The 20439-nt window shown below is 42.2% G+C and overlaps 1 protein-coding gene across 1 annotated transcript in view; it reads right to left on the reverse strand.

Moving 5' to 3' along the window:
• Positions 1-17624: 17624 nt before the first annotated feature.
• WDR43 (WD repeat domain 43) overlaps positions 17625-20439 on the reverse strand; it is a 50952-nt gene continuing 48137 nt past the window's right edge. The window contains exons 17-18 of the mRNA XM_066378615.1: positions 19330-19376; positions 17625-19231 (exon numbers count right to left, since the gene is read on the reverse strand). Of these exons, the coding sequence (XP_066234712.1) occupies positions 19040-19231; positions 19330-19376 (239 nt within the window). The 3' untranslated portion in view covers positions 17625-19039. The remainder of the gene's footprint in view (positions 19232-19329; positions 19377-20439) is intronic.

Here is a 20439-nt window from a genome sequence, read left to right on the forward strand (position 1 = left end):
GCCATTCCCTAGGTCTGTTTGTGGAACAAATGTGAATACAAAAAAAAAAAATATTTTAAAGAAAGTTTGGGAAACACAAGCTTAAATAATGCTGAACTAGTTTTTTAACTATACCATATCGCAGGGCTTTTAATACAAGTTGTGACAAAACTAGGTTTATAAAAAAATAAAAAAATAAAATAAATAAAATAAAATAAAAAGTAGGTTTATAGGTGTGAGTATGTGAAACAGTGTTTATTCTTGTATTTTTTTTTATTACTTATTGTATTATTTTCCATACGAACAACTATAAACCTACTTTTACCCCACCCTGTGTGTTCTATGTATTGTAATGCAGTGGTCCCCAACCTTTTTTGGGCCACGGACCCATTTAATGTCAGAAAATATTTTCTTGGACCGGCCTTTAGGGTGGGACAGATAAATGTATCACGTGACTGAGACAAGCGTCAAAAGTGAGTCTTAGACGGATGTAACAGAGGGAATCTGGTCATTTTTTAAAAATAAAACATCGTTCAGACTTAAATATAAATAAAACGGAAATAATGTAAGTTATTTATTCTTTCTCTGCAGACTGGTACCAAATGGCCCACAGACCAGTACCGGTCCGCAGCCCGGGGGTTGGGGACCACTGTTGTAATGTGCCTATAAGGGTCAGAGCATGAAGCAATTTCCAAATCTATATGACCACTGACCCCTTTGTTCATGAAATAGTTCTTAGGACCAGAGTTTTAGGGCACATACGATGCAAAACTATGTTCTGATGTCTCAAAGTTTCCAAGGCCACTAGCTCAGAACTTGAGCCCAACCAAATAACTCAAATCATATTTTGCCTCTGGGGACCATCAGGACAAATCAGATCTCAGGAAAGATGCCCAGATGAGTCGGAGTGTGTCGCTCCCTCTCCAGTTGGTCCCAGAATGTCATTGCTTCCCTCCAGAAAGGTCCGTAGAAGAAAAAGGGGAAGAAAAATTTGTCAGAGAAAAAAACACCTTGAGCAGATATAAAAGCAGCCTCACAGGTGAGAAGAGAGGGAATGTGTCTGCCCACCCTCAGAAAGCTGATCGAGGACCTCCCCACCACCACAAGCAATTTTTTCTCAAAAAAGTGTTAACTATCACCAAATACAAGCTTTTAGGAGCAATTTCAAGGCCCCTGTGGAATATGACTGACAAACACTTCCCTGAGCCTCCCACATGTTACCTGAGGAGCGGGCTTCACGGGATTTTTCAAAGGCGAGAAGTCCCAGCTCTGGATCTGCAGTTTTCGGGCCTGCTGGTCCCAGCGCCTGCCTCACGGAAGCAGTCAGGGCTCCCTGGGAGGGAGGAGGAGGAGACACTCACATCCTCTCGGCAGAGACAAGCCAGGGCGTCCTGAGGGAGAGCCAGGCTGATGGTCTCTGGGCACTGGCTCTGTTGGATGTGGATGGAGAGAAAAGACTTTCGTTTCTCATTGTTCCCCTGGGTGACAGTTGCCATGGATATAAATCAATTTTTGGTACCTATTAGTCATCAGTTGAATGTAAAGAGGGAGCTCTTCCTGAATGAGGTCATTCAGAGACATACAGCAGAGACAGCAAGCTCATGTCTGCCGAGGGAGGGAACTCTTATCACCCCCACATTACAGAGGAGGAAACTGAGGGTCAGAGAGGCCTCCCAGCCAGCAGAGGTAAGCCAGGATTAAAATCCAGCTTATCTAGTTCCATAGTTTTGTGCTGTCAGGACTTCTGGGGTCCAGACCCAGCTCTGTCCCTCCGGCCACATGCAAATCATTAAATGTCTCTGTTCCCCATTTTCTCATCTCTCAAAAGGGAATAAAAATATTTTCCCTGCTCTTGTTCCAGGACTGGTATAAGAATCATGTCAAAGGTAATCCAAATTTAGGGAAACAAAAAAAAGAAAGGAAATTAACATTCATTAATCACCTACTATGTCCCAGAACAATTACTTATAATGTTACTTACAATGACTTATTTCTAATTCTGCAAGAAAGATAAGGAACCTAAGAGGAAAGCCATGTATTAAAGACCTCATAGTCAGGAAGGCCAAGAGTCTGGATTTGAACAGAGGTTTATTGTATCTGGTTCTAAAACTTTTGGTTTTTTATTTGTTTTTGTACCCTAAGACGTCATGGGTACAAAAAGAACCCAGTAGCATTGATAACCCAAGTGCCCTGGGAACGCAAGTCTTCAGGCATCCTCATTTGTCCCACCAGTGTGAGCATGTCCTGCCTCACTGGCTGCACTCTGGAAAAGTGTCACCCTAGCCCCAGACGGCCTACCCCCGAATCCTCTACAGCACCCACTGCTCAGTCCCACATCCTGTCACACAGTTACAGATCCAGTACCGTCATGGGGCTAACACCAGAACCGAAGATCACGTAGCCAATCTCAACCTCAGAGGCGGCCTGTGTGCAAACCTAGCAAAGCTCCTGAGGCCAGCTGGAATCCTCCTGAAGCCCCTCTGTGCACACAGGCACACTGCAAATAGCAATGGCAGGTCCTTCTGGTGAGATCAAAGAGCAAATATTCTGTGCTCCTCTCTTGCTGATCTTCCTGGAGCTCACAGAGCTGCCAGGAGATGGCCTCATCCACCCCAGAGGCAGGGTGAGCCTGCTTGGGGGACCCTCTGACATACTCTGACCAAAGCAGAAGCAATGGCTCTCTAAGAACCCTGTGGGTGACATGAAGGAGTGCTTCCGCCAGAAGCACATCCGGGTGCACACTTTTCTTAGGATGCATGTGGGTTGGAGGAGGAGGACAAAGACATAAGGGACCAAGATACTCTCCACCAAACAGACACTGTGAGGAAAAGGGCACACTCAGGGAGGGGAGAGAGAAAGGGAAGGGAGAGAGAGAGAGAGAGAAAAAAAACAGAGACAGAAACAGGGGAAGAATAGCTATATCAGAGGACATCTCTGAGTGTAGAAGCCACGGTGGTCACGTCTAGAATTTGCAGCGTTATTTTAAAAATAATAATAACAATTTAACTGTTAAAAAGAAAGGTCCTAGCTAGACAATAGATGAAGACAGAGAGAACAAATGGGCTTGGGGATGGAAGAGGTGGTTTCGTACTCGATCCTCTGCTGGCTCTATGGTCTTAAACTAGTTTCGGAACACCACTGAGGTTTCTTACTGAACACCACATGGTGCTAAGCCACCAGACCCATGACAAACATCTCACCTTCACAGCCCTTTCTGAGCTGCACTTATCTTCATTTTGTGGATGAGCAAATTGACACTCTAAGAAGGTAAGTGGCTTGCCAACGGTCACAGAGTAAGCGCCAGAGTATGAGTCCTCACCGCTCTAATTCCAAAGCTTTTGCCTTAATTTTTTTTTTTTTAAGAAAATACAGGCTGCCTCTGATAGGGCCAGTTTTAAGCCATTTCATGACAAGAGCTACAGTGCTTTAGTGTACAGGGGTCCTCCGGTTACGACAGTCTCAACATACAATGTTTTGAGTTTACGATGCTCACTTCCAGAAAAACTTTAAAAAATTGAGATGTGAGTGTTTCAGCTATTATGGATGACTTGCAACACTATAGGCAGATTTTGGAAGAAAAGAAGTCATCAACCTTCCAGACTAGCCTGGAACAATTCTTTAAGAAGGTAGAGCGGCCTGCAACAGATCCTGTACCCTCTACATTAGCTGCTTCTCGAGATGAAACACCTGTAATACAGGTAGAATCATCTCCAGTGTCTCCTGCATGTTCCTTAGGCAATCCTGACTCACCTGACCCAGTGTCTCAGCACCTTCTGCAGGTCCTCCTGCCTCTCCAGCTTCCCCCTCCCAATAAGTCACTCTCTACCACCTTGCAATGCCCCTTCCAGTGTGCAAGCCACCACAAGAATAAAGGTAAGGAATTTTTTTACACTCATTTTTTTTGTCATTTTTTCTTCTACTACAGTATAGTACACAGTACAATATATTTATATCCTTTTCCTTTTTCTGTAGCTTAATTGTGTTTTTATGTTCTAGATTCTGATTTTTAAGTGTGTTAGGATAGGTAAGTGACTTAGGCTAGGGTGTATTTCAACTTACACCAAAACTCAGGTTATGTCACTGTTGTAGGAACAGAACTGTGTTATAACCTGAGAACCCCTATGTGTGTGCGCGCGTGTGTATTTATTTATTTATGTATTTATTTTAGCTAAGTAGCCTATTTGGTTTTGTTAACATTAAAAAATTGAAATTAATAATCAATAGAGACTTGGACAAATTCCTTGAAATCTGACAATCCTTAAAAACGTTCTGACTTTGTCTACTTAATGCATTTAATGACGGGCTTAAGATTGCAATGTCAAATCTTTCTCTCTCTCTCTCTTTCTCAACTAAAACATTTTCTCTTACAAAGTTTTGCATTTGCAGACATGCAGATTTAAAAAAATAATAGGACCAGAGGGAAAGTAGACAGAGGGAAAGGGGATGATAGGAAGAGATGAGAAAAGGGAAAGAGATTGGTGAAATTATGCACACACAACACAACGTTATAGAGAGCAGAAAAGCTAATACTGGAAGGAAAAGGGGAGGGCATTGCGGGGAGAGGGGAAGAAGGAACACGGGGGAGGGGGGACGCATTCGAGGGGACACTAGAATCTATGTAAACACAATACATTAAAATTTAAAAAATAATAATGGTTTTTATTTACACTTAGAATTTCTCAAGTCCAGGGTCATGCAAATGTCTCTGAAATGCAATAGGCGCTCCCCAGAAACTCAGGGGCTGTCACATGCAGAGGAAAAATGGGCACCATTTGTCCTGCGTTCTTGGGAGTAGGCAGCTGTTATAAACCACCGCTGTGGTGAGGATAGTATGGTCTTATGTTTGTGTTTATAGCTACATATGCACATCGAAAAATCTGGAAGAATATATGCTAAAACATTATTTCTGTTTACTGGTGGGGATTATGGATGATTTTTACTTCAGTTGGCATTTCAAGGTTTTCCATCATGAACATAGATTATTTATGTGTATTTTTAAATTACTATAATAAAGACTGTAGCCACATAAAAAAGATAAATAAGCAAAAGTTAAATGAGACTTCTCCTTCTGACGTGAAGGAATAACATAGACCAAATTTATCCTCCCACAACAAACAATTAGAAAACCAGACAAAATATGTATATGAAACAGTTATTTTCAGACTCCGGACAACAGGCAGGACTGTGGTGTTGGAGAGAGAGGAAACCGGTGACATAAGGCCCACAGGAGCCAGCGCCCTGCGCTTGGAGGCGCAGTCCAAACCACAGAGCAGGGAAGGGGCTCCCCACCCGCCACGCTGAGGAGACAGGAACCGGGGTTCAAAGAAGCTGGGGTAGCTAGAAGTTGCAGAACAGAGTTCTGGCGAAGAGAGAAGAAGATAGAAAAACAACTCCCAAAAAATCTGCCCAGGAATGTTCCCTTGAGCCTTCAATGAATACCACATTCTCATGTGTAGAGTGAAGTTCCAGGTGGTCAGACGAAGAGCCACGGAGAAAGAGGTCGCTGACCAGCTCCCAGAGCAGTCACAACCTGTACATTCCATTGAGCCAGAGGGGAGTCCGCAGTGACGACCTGTCACTGGGGAACTCAGGAAGGCTGGGCAAGGTGTGAGGGGTCATCAAAGCCTAGAGCCACCACGAGAGGAAGAATGTAGAGCAAATAAGCCAATAGTGAAGATCAAGTAGAATTTTTTTTAAATTCTACTGAAAGTTACAAAAAGAGGGAGAGCAGGGGAACAAAGAACAGATGAGACAAATAGATAACAAATAGCAAAATGGTTCACTTAATCCCAATCATACTGATAATTACATTAAATGTCATTAATATAAATATTCAGAATAAAAGGAAGAGAGAGCTAGACTGGGTAAAAACAAGACCTATTTATATGCTGCTTATAAGAAATAACACTTTAAAATGAAAAACACAGATAGGTTAAAAGTAAAAGTATGAAAAAAAGGTGAATAATGCAAACAATAAGCATAAAAAACTGGAAACCTACATTAATATCAGATGAAGTAGACTTTAGGACAAGAGATATTACCAAGTATAAAGGGAGATAGTTCACAGTGACAAAGGAATCAATTCATCAAGAGGATATAATATTCCCAATCACAAAGATTATTATGCATGCAGCAAAAACTAGCAGAACTGAAGTAAAAACAGACAAATCCACATTTATTGTTGAATATTCCAACAGACCTCTTTTGATAATTGATAGGATAAGCAGACTCAAAAAGTAGAAAACCTGAACACAATCAAACAGTGTTACCAAAGTGCTACTTATAGAACACTCCACCCAACAACAGCAGATACATTTCTTTTTCCAAAGGCATAAGAGCATTCACTTAGATATATCATATACTGGGCCATAAAAATGTCTCAGTAAATATAAAGGATTAAGTCATACAGAGGATGCCTTGTTACCAAAGCAAAATTAAATTAGAAATGAATAACAGAAAGATCTTTGGGGGAAATCTCCAAATATTTGGAAATAAAAATTTTGTGTCTAAATAATCCACGCATCAGCCTGACCAGGCAGTGGCGCAGTGGATAGAGCATCAGACTGGGATGCTGAGGACCTAGGTTTGAGACCCCAAGGTCACCAGTTTGAGTGTGGGCTCATCTGGTTCAAGCAAAAGCTCACCAGCTTGGACCCAAGGTCGCTGGCTCGAGCAAGGGGTTACTCAGTCTGCTGAAGGCCCACAGTCAAGGCACATATGAGAAAGCAATCAATGAACAACTAGGGTGTCACAATGAAAAACTGATGATTGATGCTTCTTATCTCTCTCCGTTCCTGTCTGTCTGTCCCTATCTATCCCTCTCTCTGAATCTCTATCTGTAAAAATAAATAAATAAATAAATAAATAAATAATCCATGCAGCAAAGGAGAACTCACATAAGAAAGAGAAAATAGAGAATGTTTTGTACTGAATGAAAATGAAAACAGAGCCTTTAAAATTTGTTGGGTGCAGCTAAAGCAGTGCTTAGAGGAAAAGTTTAGCTTTCAACGCTATACTGGAAAGAACCCAAACCTCCATTAACAGAGGGATAAACTAATTGTAGCATACCCACACAATGGAATATCACTTGGCAATAAAAAGAACAAAATATAGATACATGCAGAAACATCAATAAATCTCTAAAACAGTATGTTGAGCATCCTTCTTTGGAAACTCAGAATCAAGAGTACATTTATATGATTTTATTTATGTGAGGCTCTTAGAAACGTATCTAGTCCATAGTGCTACAGACTTCTAGGAAGTGGGGAGATTGGGGATTAACTAGGAAAATGCACAAGGGAACTTTGGGGGTGATGGAAATTTCCTCTATCTGGATTACATGATGGTTATACAGGTGTAAACATTTGTTGAAACCCATTGAGCTATACATTTAAAATGTATGTTTTTGACCAGGCAGTGGCGCAGTGGATGGAGCATCGGACTGGGACGCGAAGGACCCAGGTTCGAAACTCCAAGGTTGCCAGCTTGAGCCTGGGCTAATCTGGTTTGAGCAAGGTTCACCAGCTTGAACACAGGGTCACTGGCTTGAGCATGGGATTGTAGACATGACTCCATGGTCGCTGGTCTTAAAGCCACCAGTCAAGGCATGCATGAAAAAGCAATCAATGAAAAACTGAGGTGCCACAATGAAGAATAGATGCTTCTCATCTCTCTCCCTTCCTGTCTGTCCCTATCTGTCCTTCTCTATGTTTCTGTCACACACACACACACTCAAAAATTAATGTTTTTATTGATTGTAGATTATACCTCAGTAAAGAGGGTTTTTTTTAACTAGCATCACTAATAGTGGAACAATGTTTCATTACCTCACCTCCTGATGTGTTACAATATAAAATATATATCATGACCTTTGATGTCTTGTCAAAACTATTAAACCTCTAGTCAAGCCTTAAGGTCTGTGCATTTCCACATCATAGCCACTGAGTTACATGTGGCCCTTTAATGTAAATTAATAAATGAAGATGAGGCCCTGGCTGGTTGGCTCAGCGGTAGAGCGTCGGCCTGGCGTGCGGGGGACCCGGGTTCGATTCCCGGCCAGGGCACATAGGAGAAGCGCCCATTTGCTTCTCCACCCCCCCTCTTCCTCTCTGTCTCTCTCTTCCCCTCCCGCAGCCAAGGCTCCATTGGAGCAAAGATGGCCCGGGCGCTGGGGATGGCTCCTTGGCCTCTGCCCCAGGTGCTAGAGTGGCTCTGGTCACGGCAGAGTGACACCCCGGAGGGGCAGAGCATCGCCCCCTGGTGGGCAGAGTGTCGCCCCTGGTGGGCGTGCCGGGTGGATCCCGGTCGGGCGCATGCGGGAGTCTGTCTGTCTCTCCCCGTTTCCAGCTTCAGAAAAATACAAAAAAATAAATAAATAAATAAAAATAAATGAAGATGAAATAAAATTTAAAATTCATTCCCTCAGCCCCACTTACTACATTTTAAGGGCTCAATGCTCATGTATGGCTTGTGACTACCACACTGGATATCACAGAACATTTCCATCATCACAAAATGTTCTGTTGGATAGTACTGTGCTACAACATCTAGGTTATAGAAAATACAGGGCATAGGAGGAATGCATTAAACCCACAAAAGGGAAATGATCAAACCCAGCATGTGTGACACAGGAAAAGGTCACAACTAGCAGCTTTTCCAAATCAAGAATCCCAGTCCGGGTTAAGAAGAAATTTACACAAAGCAAGGCTGGCACCTAGTGGTTGTTTAATTATATTGACATTGTCCTTCTAACCCCAAAAAGTAACAGGGGCATTTGTACAGGCCTGGGAAGGGTGAGTGAAAGTAATGATAATGCCCTGGCTCTGCGTGTACCCACTGAGCTCAGCAACTCAGAGCCGGAGCCTGAGCAACACACATGTGTGAGCTGCACTCCACGCACAGAATGACCGGTGAGAGTGAAAGGATTTGGGGACACCTGAGAAAAATGTGCCATAGGCTCTCCATTTATCAAAACACTTTGGTGCGCCCTGGCTGGCTCTATCAGTGGCTAGAGCATCATCCTGGTGCACCAAGGTCGCAGGTTCAATCCCCGGTAAGGGCACATAGAAAAAGCAAGCAATGAGTGCACAACTAAATGGAACATCTAAGTGGAAGAATGAGTTGATATTTCTCCTGCTCTCTCTCCCACCCTCCCCTCCCCTCTCGAATCAATAGGAAAAAACCCAAAAAATTTTTTCTGGTGTCTTAAAACTAGATAAGTTTCCCACACTTAACTGAATTAAGGACCTCAGTTCTGAGCATTTTGAGTTGCAAGTTTCTAGAACACCCCTGTTAAGCATCTATTAGCCACTCACTTTAATCGCCCCTGCTTCCTACAAGGCCCAGTCCAATGTTCTCACGTCCTCAAATCTGATTGCTGGCTGGAAATAGAGCGATCTCCCCTTTCTCGTGGCTTGCACAGCACTTCACTTGTAAAAGTAAATGGCATTTACTTCATCCTACCTTGTATTCTGATTACTTATTTGACTATATCTCCCTCCTCACCTCCATCCCTGTATATGAGTGCCATCGTCTCAATCCTGGGGACACTTTTGTGTCAAATGCAATCAACAGTGTGCAAAGCACTGAGGACCCAGGTGTGAGAAAAAAGCCAAAAAAAAATCCCTCCCCATTTAAGAGACTCCCACCTCTACACCCCCAGTCCTGCCCCATCTTATTGAACTCAAATCCTCAATTAACACACAAAACCATTCACTCAGGAGGTAAGAGCTTGCTAAATATTATGTGTCTTACCTACTTTGCCTAAGTGGGTTGGTTGTTCAGCTATACACACTATTAAAGGACCGACTAGATCACTACTTCCAGTGTGATTGCCCCAGCTGGAATGGGCAGAAGAGCCACTGATTCCCAATTTTAAAAAAATAAATAAATAAAGTCGTCATCATATGATATTTCTATCAAATGAGAAAAGTGAATTTTAATGTTATACTAATCCATGATAAAATCAATTCTCTTCATCTATTGGTTTAACTCAAGCTCCATCAAAATTCCCATTGGATTTTCTTTTACCTTGGGGGTTTCCCTGGGGTTTGTGAGTCAGTTGGGGTGGGAACCAGAACCTGTCCCCTACCCAGCTCTCCAGAGGACCCTGATGCAGCTTGAGAGAACTGAGGTAGCTCTACGGTACTGACCCGGAAAGTCTTCCAAGATATAGTGGGTAATAAAAGTAGCAGAATTCTACATTCAGTATGACACCATTTGTGTGAGAAGAAACTGCTTGTTTTCTAAGAGCACATCTGTATATATACAGATGCACAGAAAGAGATTTACAGACATTCCAACTCTTAAACTAACAGTGGCTCCCTTGGCCTGTGACCACTGCAGGGAGGAGGGGTGATCAGGAGAGGTGGTGGCCAAAGTTAGCTTAGCCTTATATGTAATGTGTTCATCTTTTTTTTTAAAAAAAGAATGCATTTCTATATTTACTTGCCTAGTTAAAGTCTATTTTTTAATGGGGTACCTAATGAAATTCACAGACAGAAAGGAGAACAGAGGTTGCCAGAGGCTGAGGGGAGAGGGAGGGGGAGTTAGCATTTAATGGGGACAGACTTTCAAGTCGAGGAGATAAAACAGTTATGGAACTGGTGGTGGTTGCACAACAATGTGAATATACTTAATGCCCTGAACCGAAAACTTAAAAAGTGGTTGAAATGGTAAATTTTTATTATTTTTAGTATAATATTTTACCACAATTTTAAAAATTAAAAAAGTTTTTTTGAAATGCTTAAGCTGTCTGTGACCTAGGTCGACACCAGCTCAGTTCACAATGATCCTGCCCTCTCCACAGGAGTAAACTCGCAGAAGTCACCAGTGCAGTATAACCCCGGCCCAAGCATGGGCAACTGCACGTAGGGGACACAGTCTCTCCGGGGAATGGGCCATTTGAACAAACTAGGGCTCCCAGCAGGTAACACAGGACCCACTCAGAAAAAGTACCTCTGGCGTTTCACAGACTTCTCACAAAGGTGTGAGTGGCATCCAGGAGTCGAGCAGCGGTGTGAGGCCTTCTGGGGCCGATCAGAATAGACAGCAGCCTTACTGCAGCCACGGAAGAGCAAACCGGTCTGTGGTTCCTGGACTCCCACTAGAGTTAGGGCAGAGGGAGACAGCAGAGGGCACAAGGGCAATAAACATGCTCATCTACGCCCCTCCCACCCTCCAGTCTCTTGCCAGGACCAGCCATTGGCTGATCCCAACCAGAAGCCAGGCAAGGGGCCCAGGCTGACACAGTGTGTAACATTCAATCAAGCTCCTGGAGGGGATGGAGAAGCGTGGAGAACGGGTCGGAGAGGCAGAGAATACAGCCTTCCCACCAGTCAACAAGTGGCTGGACTACAGGACGGGAATGCCACGGGAGGAATGACAGGGAGGACCATGAGGTGGCAGGGGACAGCGACCACGCAGAGGCCCTAATGGTTCTTTCCCTCACCTACTTGTAATCCCTTCCTGTTTTCTTCTGTACTGAGGTTTTTCAAAATTACATTTTGTTTACACTGCCTCTAGTAAGGTGTTGTTTCTTACAACCAAAGAATCTTTACTTAATAATATGGGAGAATAAAGAGGCAAAGGCATATTAGGGAAAATATGTCAGAGTTATAAAGATACCGATGATAAAAATGAACTATAAAGCTGTAACATTTGAAACTAACGATGCAGGAAGAGAGATTGGTGGCCTAGAATGGAGAGCACCGAAACGCACCTCCTGTCTGGCTAAGCAAGCCCGTCTCCGGGGTCACGTGTCTTGGTCTGCTCAGGCTGCTGTAACAGTGGGGTGGCCTAGACAGCAAACATCTCTCTCTCACAGTTGTGAAGGCTGAGAAGTCCAAGATCAAGGTGGCTGCGGATCTTGTGCCTGGGAGAGCCTGCTTCCTGGTTTGCATGGGATGTCTTCTCAGCGCCTCCCCACACTGTGGAGCAGAGGGACCACGCTCTCCTGTCTCTTACAATCGCGACAATCCCGCCATGCGGGCTCCACTCTCAGGATTTACTTACCTCCCAAACACCCCATCTTCAAACACCATCACATTGGGAATTAAGGGTTTTGATGTATGAATTTGGGCAAGACACAAATTCAGTCCACAGCAAACATCATTTAACAGTGTGGAGGAAACTGGTGGACAGGGGGTGGGGGAGTGGGGGAGAGGAAGCCTAAATTAGAGCCTCACCTCCCTGATAAACGGGAGAATTCCGCATGGATTAGAGCAGCAGCTTCAAACGTCCTGCCCACAGACACACCCTTCCACTGTCCCGCCCCTCTGAAACAATTACCCTTAACTACATGCGATGCACAGCATTTCCCACATTAATTACCTTCTCTTTTACTTCATAATCAATGCATTAATAAATCATAACCAGTTACAGGAGAGGGAAATTTTCTAAAAAATTAAAGATGCAAAATGACTAAAACAAAAAACAAGGAATATCTTCCAAGAGGGAAGTTTTTTAAACTTAAAAATATAAAACATATAGCCGTAGCCTGACCAGGCGGTGGCACAGTGGATACAATGTTAGACTGGGATGTGGAGGACCCAGGTTCGAGACCCGAGGTTGCCAGCTTGAGTGTGGGCTCATCTGGTTTGAGCAAAGTTCACCAGCTTGGACCCAGGGTTGCTGGCTTGAGCAAGGGGTTACTCGGTCTGCTGTGGCCCCACGGTCAGGACACATATGAGAAAGCAATCAATGAACAACTAAGGTGTCGAAACAAAAAACTAATGATTGATGCTTCTCATCTCTTTCCGTTCCTGTCTGTCTGTCCCTATCTATCCCTCTTCCTGACTCTCTCTCTCTTTCTGTAAAAAATAAAAGTAAATAAGAAAACTATAAAGAAAAATAGTATCATAAAAAAATGAAAAGACGCCTGACCAGGCAGTGGCGCAGTGGATGGAGTGTCGGACTGGGATGCGGAAGGACCCAGGTTCGAGACCCAGGGGTTGCCAGCTTGAGCGTGGGCTCATCTGGCTTGAGCAGGGGGCTCACCAGCTTGGACCCAAGGTCACTGGCTCGAGCGGGGGGTTATTCAGTCTGCTGAAGGCCCGCGGTCATGGCACATATGAGAAAGCAATCAATGAACAACTACGGTGTCGCAATGAAGGGCTGATTGATGCTTCTCATCTCTCTCCGTTCCTGTCTGTTTGTCCCTATCTATCCCTCTGACTCTCTCTCTCTGTCCCTGTAAAAAAAAAAAAAAAAAAAAAAATGAAAAGACAAATCGGGGGAAATATTTGCTGCATATGTTTGGCATGGGGTGAATACATAGTCTTTACAGGTAAATGGGACAATCCCTTTAAACATGGACAAGGACCTGAACTTGCAATGCTCCAAAGAAATAAAAATGGTGATGAAAAAAACAGGTGAACTGAGACTCATGACGAAATGGAAAACACAAGCACTGTTTGTGGAGCTTAAAATCAATACAATCACCTGACCAGGCGGTGGTGCAGTGGATAGAGCGTCGGACTGGGATGCGGAGGGCCCAGGTTCGAGACCCAGAGCTCATCTGGCTTGAGCAAAAAGCTCACCAGCTTGGGGTTGCTGGCTCAAGCAAGGGGTCACTCGGTCTGCTGTAGCCCTATGGTCAAGGCACATATGAGAAAGCAATCAGTGAACAACTAAGGTGTCGCAAAGAAAAACTGATGATTGATGCTTCTCATCTCTCTCTGTTTCTATCTATCCCTATCTATCCCTCTCTCTGACTCTCTCTCTCTGTCTCTGTAAAAATAAATAAATAAATGAATGAATGAATGAATGAATGAATGGAAAAAAATCAATATAATCTTTCTGGGAAAGAATTTCAGGAAATTTCTTAAATTTGAGAGATTATTCTTATATTTTATTAGGTAACATTACTCCTAGGACTGTGTCATAAGGAAACATTTTTTAAAATATAAATGAAATGTGTCTGACCTGTGGTGGTGCAGTAGATAAAGTGCCGACCTCGAACACTGAGGTCGCTGATTCAAAACCCCAGGTTTGCCTGGTCAAGGCACATGCAGGAAGCAACTACTATGAGTTGATGCTTCCTGCTCCTCCCCTCAACTCTCTCTCTCTCCTCTCTCTAAAATCAATAAATAAAATTTAAATGTGTGTGTATATAAAATGTAAGAATGTTCACTGTAGCATTACTTATAACAAAATAATAGGAGACTGTTTTGTGTAACACAGTGGAATACTAATAGTCACAAACATCATTACTTCAAAGGCTAGTTAACTATATAATATGACAAAAGATAAAATATACCATTGCAATTTCATAAGAAAAATGTGTGTGCACTCATGCAAAGAGAAAAAAGATTAAAAGGAGACACATCAAAACATTTTGCAAATGGTTATCTGTTAATATGATTTTATGTCCCTTCTTTATGCTTTTTGGTATTTTCCAAAATTTACTCAATGAACAAACATCTTTACTCTTAAAGCAATAGATTAAAAAATAAAGAAAAGGAAAATGATTTAAGTTATCTTTCACCTGTGGAAAAGGACCATTTACCCATAAGGCTCTGGTTCAATTTCTTCAAGTGTTGCACTTGTTCGCCATTCTCTCTTTCTGTGCTGAAAAAATGTCTAATAATTAATGGTTCTGTAAACAATCCCTTTGCCTGGTGCTACACATTAGTTGGTGTTCAGTGAACCACATTGTCCCATTTGATTCTTACAGTATCCTTTTGAAAGACATTAGTTATTCTCCTCTTATGAACCAAAAACAAACAAACAAAACAAAAAAATCAAGGTGTGGACCAAGAATTGGAGCTTCTGGCCCAAAATTTGGTCTCTCCTCGACTGATGATATCTATGTTCACCCTCTTGCAGTTCCTGGACCTAATCCTATCACAAAAATAAGAGACTTGGCCAGGCCCTGGCCAGTTGGCTCAGCAGTAGAGCATCGGCCCGGCTTATGGAAGTCCCAGGTTCAATTCCCAGCCAGGGCACACAGAAGAAGCGCCCATCTGCTTCTCTCATTGCAAATAAATATGTCATTTAAATACCCATTTCTCTGGGAAGCCTGGTTAATGATTCCACTATTTAAAACTGCATCAACTCTAGAGACAAGGACAAAATTATGTTTCTGAACTTGCAGTTTTGGCGCAGTTCATCATGGCCACACAGGCCCAGCTGAGCAGCTGCCACGTTATCTCCTGACTTCAGTGACTGCAGGCCAGGCAACCACACCCTCTCACTTCTTCCAAACTAGAAAAAATCAAATTACAACATGGCCAAGGGCAAGCCCACAACAAAACGCTCCCTATTTCCATTAGGAAATCCTTGATAACTTTAGCATCCAAGAAGTATAGTACCACCCCCCTCCTTTGGGCCATTATTACCTAGAAAGAACATGCCAGGCAATTTTTAAAGTGCTATATTTTCACCTTTTGCATGTTTTTGATATTCCTCAACTCCTAAAGTGTGATTTATAGTAATCCTGCTTTTCCCAGAACTATTTCCTTATTAAAAATTACACACAAATGTATGTGAAACCCATTACAGCACTAATGAGTACAGTCAAGTTTTCCCACTCGCTGCCAGCCCTCTACAGATGCTTTCTGTTTCCTACTTGAATGATGCCTGCTAAGCCATTGTCACTGCTGGGCCTCTCATTTAGCCAGTTCTGTGAACCAGCGTACAATCTAGACGCATGGTTCAGCAGGATGGACAGTGTTGAGATACCACGAAGGTGAACAACCCTACACTAGATTCAAAGAAAAACAAATTTTACATGGAAGTTGCCCTCAAATAAATGGTCACATGCAGGGCCTCACAAAAACCATTGAAGCTGGGGGGATTCACCAGTCATCTCAAGTACAGCGGGAAGCAACCTCGGCTGAGGAATGTCATGAATTCAGATTCAATTCCTCCTACCTCTTCTCTGTGCCGCTTAGGGTTTCTCCTTTCACTCCGCTGATGGAGCTCAGACCTAGGTGCTCTTCCTGTGCAAACTCACTCTCTTGGGAAGCTCACTCAGTCTTGTGTTGACTGTCACTTAACAGGACACCACCAAATCCCTCCCAAGAAACTGGGCATGTGTGTCTGCGTTCCTAACAGATAAAACTCAACCTGCCCAAACCTGACCTCCCTTCCCAAACACACGCCAACCGCAGCATCCTGCAGGTGTTGCAGCAAACACCACTTGGGAGTCATATCCTTGACTCCCTTTTTCTCACACCTCATGGGAAAACCCACTAGCTTTAAATTTGAAACAATCCCAGAAACCACTTGTCACCAACTCCATTACAACCACCCAGGTCTAAGTCGCCATCACCTCTCAGTCTCCCTTTCTCCCTCTTTGTCATATTGGTCTCCTGTTTCAACACATCAGATGTGCTGGCTGCAGGGCCTTTGCTCATGCTGTCTCCTGTGCCCAGAACACTTTTCTCCAGATACGAAGCTAACTTCCGCATCTCCTCCCCCTCATCTGTACTCAAATCATGTCTTCTCAGCAAACCCTGCCCTGATCATTTACCCACAATTCTGCCTTCACTTACTCATTCCAAATCTGTTTCCCTACAACACCCCCCCCCACCCCGCAAACAGTCACCACCTTTTAACATACAATATTAAATTTAATTACTCTTCATACATTGTTTATTGACTATATCTCTCTGGTAGAGTACCAGCTTCTCGGGCCAGTTATATTTTTTGTTGTTATTCAGTGATGTATATACCAAGCAACTAAATAATTCCTGGCACAGAGCAGGCAGTATTTGTTAAATGAATGTACACTGTTAAGAACTCCCACAGGACTGTAACATCCTTACCACATATGGCAACAACGGACCCAGTGTCCTCACTGTAAGACCCCACCCATCCTGACGCCAAACATCGCTCTGCATGAAAGCTTCAAGTCCCAAACCTAAAGCCTCAACATCTACTTACATCAAAACACACTACAGAAAACTTTTTACAAATTAACCTCAAGTACCACCACCTATTTAGTATTCTTGCCAAAAACATTTTAACCAGAATCTAATAAGAAAACAAGCTGATAAATCCAGATGGTAAGACATTCTGCAACACAGCTTAATTTGTTGACTCATTTAAAGATCAAAATCATGCAACACATCACACATGGCAATACCAGTGCAGTACCACAACCAAATACAATGCGTGATCCTTGACTTGCTCATGAATGGTTAATTTTTCAAAATCAAAAGTTGCAAAGAAAAATTAATCTCACAACAGACACCACCACACACACACACAACTTTTATCGTCTAGATTAGGAGTGGAACACAGTGAGATGCCTTATAACAAAACCTAATTTAACTCTGGATTTGTCTAAACTAAAAAGTGATTAAGCAATAACCACAGCTGTAGTCCTTTGCTTCTTCAGTTAGTCAGGTGCAGGGAAACCTGACGCTCAGACCTCAGAGAGGAACTCCAAGAGCCTGTGCGCCCTGGTTAAGATCACCATAGCCTGGGGCCGTGCAGGCGCAACACCAAGTGTGACTGCTTCCAGGAGCAACCACCAGATTACAGCCCAGTTCTTGGTTCTTTCACTTCAGTACAGAGTGTAGGTTGTCCAAATGGCACCAAAAGCACTCACCTGTCCATGCTAGTGAAGATTACTTTTTATAAACCTTTATACCACAAGCCCAAGCACATGGCCGTTTCTCTACATATACCACAAGACAAGCAATGGATAAAGATATTTATTCACTTTACAAAGAGAATGGTATTAAATTCCCATAAACAGCTCCATTTATAGACAAATATAACTGTACATTATAACAGCAGCTGGCTCAAACTTACTTTCCCAAGATGCTTATATGTGGCTCCTGCTCTATTAGCCGAGCACAGAAACCTGTTCTGCCCCTGGTGTTAAAAGCCCCTCATAGATAACGGTTCTGTGTTGTATATATTCACAGGCGGGAAAATACACCTGTCTCCCCAGCCCTTCCCTAGAGTTGAGCTTCCACCTGCTTGTTCCCTAGAGAGCACTGAACAATACTGGATTGTTCTTTAAAAAAAAAAAAAATTACTGATAATTTGAAAAGGCTTTTGTAGTACACCAAAATACCTCGTTATACATACATAAAAAGTCTTGAGTCAGATTTATTATTTTAAAGGTAAACAAATACCCTAACATTGCCAAGAGTGGGTAATGGAAAGGAAGAAAAACATTAAATTACTGAATTATAAAAATATTTTCTTTGGAAAAAAACTCCAAGAAGGTTATCATTAATATCTAAAACCAAAGAGAAAATAAACAATTGTTCTTTGATCCATTAGTAATTTAAATAAAAATGAAAACCTCTTTAAAAGCGGCTATAACTCAATTTTTTAAAAAGTTGCAGGTAATGAGCACTTCTAAATCTATACACTAATGATTCTTTATAGGCAACCTGCAGTCAAGAAAAATCCTTACTATGGTAAACTCTTTCGTTTTTTAATTACCATAATTTTTGGTGTTTTTAAAAAATATTTCACATGACAGCTTAAAAAATAAGTGGTGGTTTTAGGGAATCACTCCAAATATCCAATCTGACTCAATCAGATCACCACAGTTAGACAAGCTAGGGACACCGGTGATTTTATTTTTTAATCACAATCATTTTTATTTTTGTTATTCCTTCATTATTTTAAGAAAATGTACCAAATTAAAACTTTTTTCCACTAGTGCTGCTTCATATCTGGATTTGATGAAAGCTACCAACCTGAGATAAGAGCTGACTCCTTCACAAAGTCCAGTTCTTGAACCCTATATGGGAAATGTCTCTTCACTGGTGTCAATCCTGGGCATAACCAAGTCATACTAGGATATTATATTATAAAAAATATACCATATATTGGACAGTCATGTCAGTACATTGCAGAAAAGGTCTATTTACTGTGTAAAGTTTATTAACATCTGAATGAAACACTTATTTACACAGTGAAGTCTGGGGTGCTCAGGACAGTGAGGTGTCTTGGGAGCCACCATTAGGAATTTAGAAATGTGCAACGGTCCTCGGCACCCTGCCACAGAGACAACCGTCCCAGGACAACGCGCGGCACTGGGTGAGATGAGCCAGAGCTGACACAGTTCGATTGGCTTGTTGTTCTGTCTTCATTCTTCTTCGCTTTCGTTCTCAGGATCTAAATCAGAATCTCCATTTAATTCTTTTTCACTTGCCACATCTCTGTCCTCACCAATTTCTTCATCTTTTTCTTCCTCCTCCTCATCTTCCTCTGCATTCTCTTCATCGACATCCTCTTCTTTTTCACTTTCCTTCTCTTCCTCATCTTCATCCCAATTATCCTGGTAGAAATTAAGCAAGGACAGCACTCATGAGTCATTTTCTCACAGAGCACAAGGTTGTAAAAGCAGATTTAAATACCAACACACAAGTTACTCACATCAGAATCTTTATCTATTTCATCATCAGACTCCTCTTCAGAAGATTCTGTAAAGGGAGAAAACAGTCTTTATTTTTGTGATCAAAGCAGAGGGCAGAGCCATAAAAAAAATAAAATCAGGTACCTGAATTTACTTTCAGAATGTTACATTCAACTATCATCTATGTAAGAAGTAACACTAACATTCTTATCTACATAAAAGTACATTGTATATTATTCCATCAAGATCTCATTGAGCAGGATGAAGAACCAAAAAATTCTAACAGAATCCTATCTTAAAAAAGAAAGCTGGGCCCTGGCCAGTAGGCTCAGTGGATAGAGTGTAGGCCCAGTGGGCAGACATCCTGAGTTTGATCCCTGGTCAGGGCACACATAAGAAGCAATCATTTGCTTCTCTTCACCTCCCTCTCCCCTTTCTCTCTCTCTCCTCTCCTGCAGCCAGTGGCTCGACTGGTTCAAGCATCGGCCCTGGGCGCTGAGGATAGCTTGGCTGATTTGAACATCAGCCCCAGAAAGGGGTTGCCAGGTGGATCCCGGGCACATGCAGGAGTCTATCTTATGCCCTCTCACTTATGAATAAATGAATGATGAATGAATAACTTTTTTAAAAAGCAAAGCCAAGGATGTAGAAAGAAGAGAATCCTTGTATACTGTGGATGGGATATAAACTGATGCAGCCACTATAAAAAAAGTCTACAGATTAAATTAAAAATAGAACTATATCATATGATTCATCAATTCTACTGAGTATATGCTGAAGGAAACAAAACCAGGATCTCAAAGAGGTATCTACACCCATGTTCACGGCAGCATTATTTATGACAGCCAAAGTACGGAAACAACTGAAGTGTCCACAATAAATAAGAAAATGTGGCATATATATCCAAAGGAACAGCTATATATAGAAAAAGAAAAACAAAAAAACAAATCCTGCCATTTGTGACATCACAGATGGACCTTGAGGGCACTATGCTAAGTGAAGTAAGTCAGATAAAAAAAAAAAAAGATAAATTCTGTATGATATCACTTATATGTGGAATCTAAAATAACCAAACTCACAAAGAACAGACTCTAATGGATGACAGAAGAGGGGGTGGTGTGTGGAAGAAA

Source organism: Saccopteryx leptura, chromosome 3 (assembly GCF_036850995.1).
Source record: "Saccopteryx leptura isolate mSacLep1 chromosome 3, mSacLep1_pri_phased_curated, whole genome shotgun sequence".
NCBI lineage: Eukaryota > Metazoa > Chordata > Mammalia > Chiroptera > Emballonuridae > Saccopteryx > Saccopteryx leptura.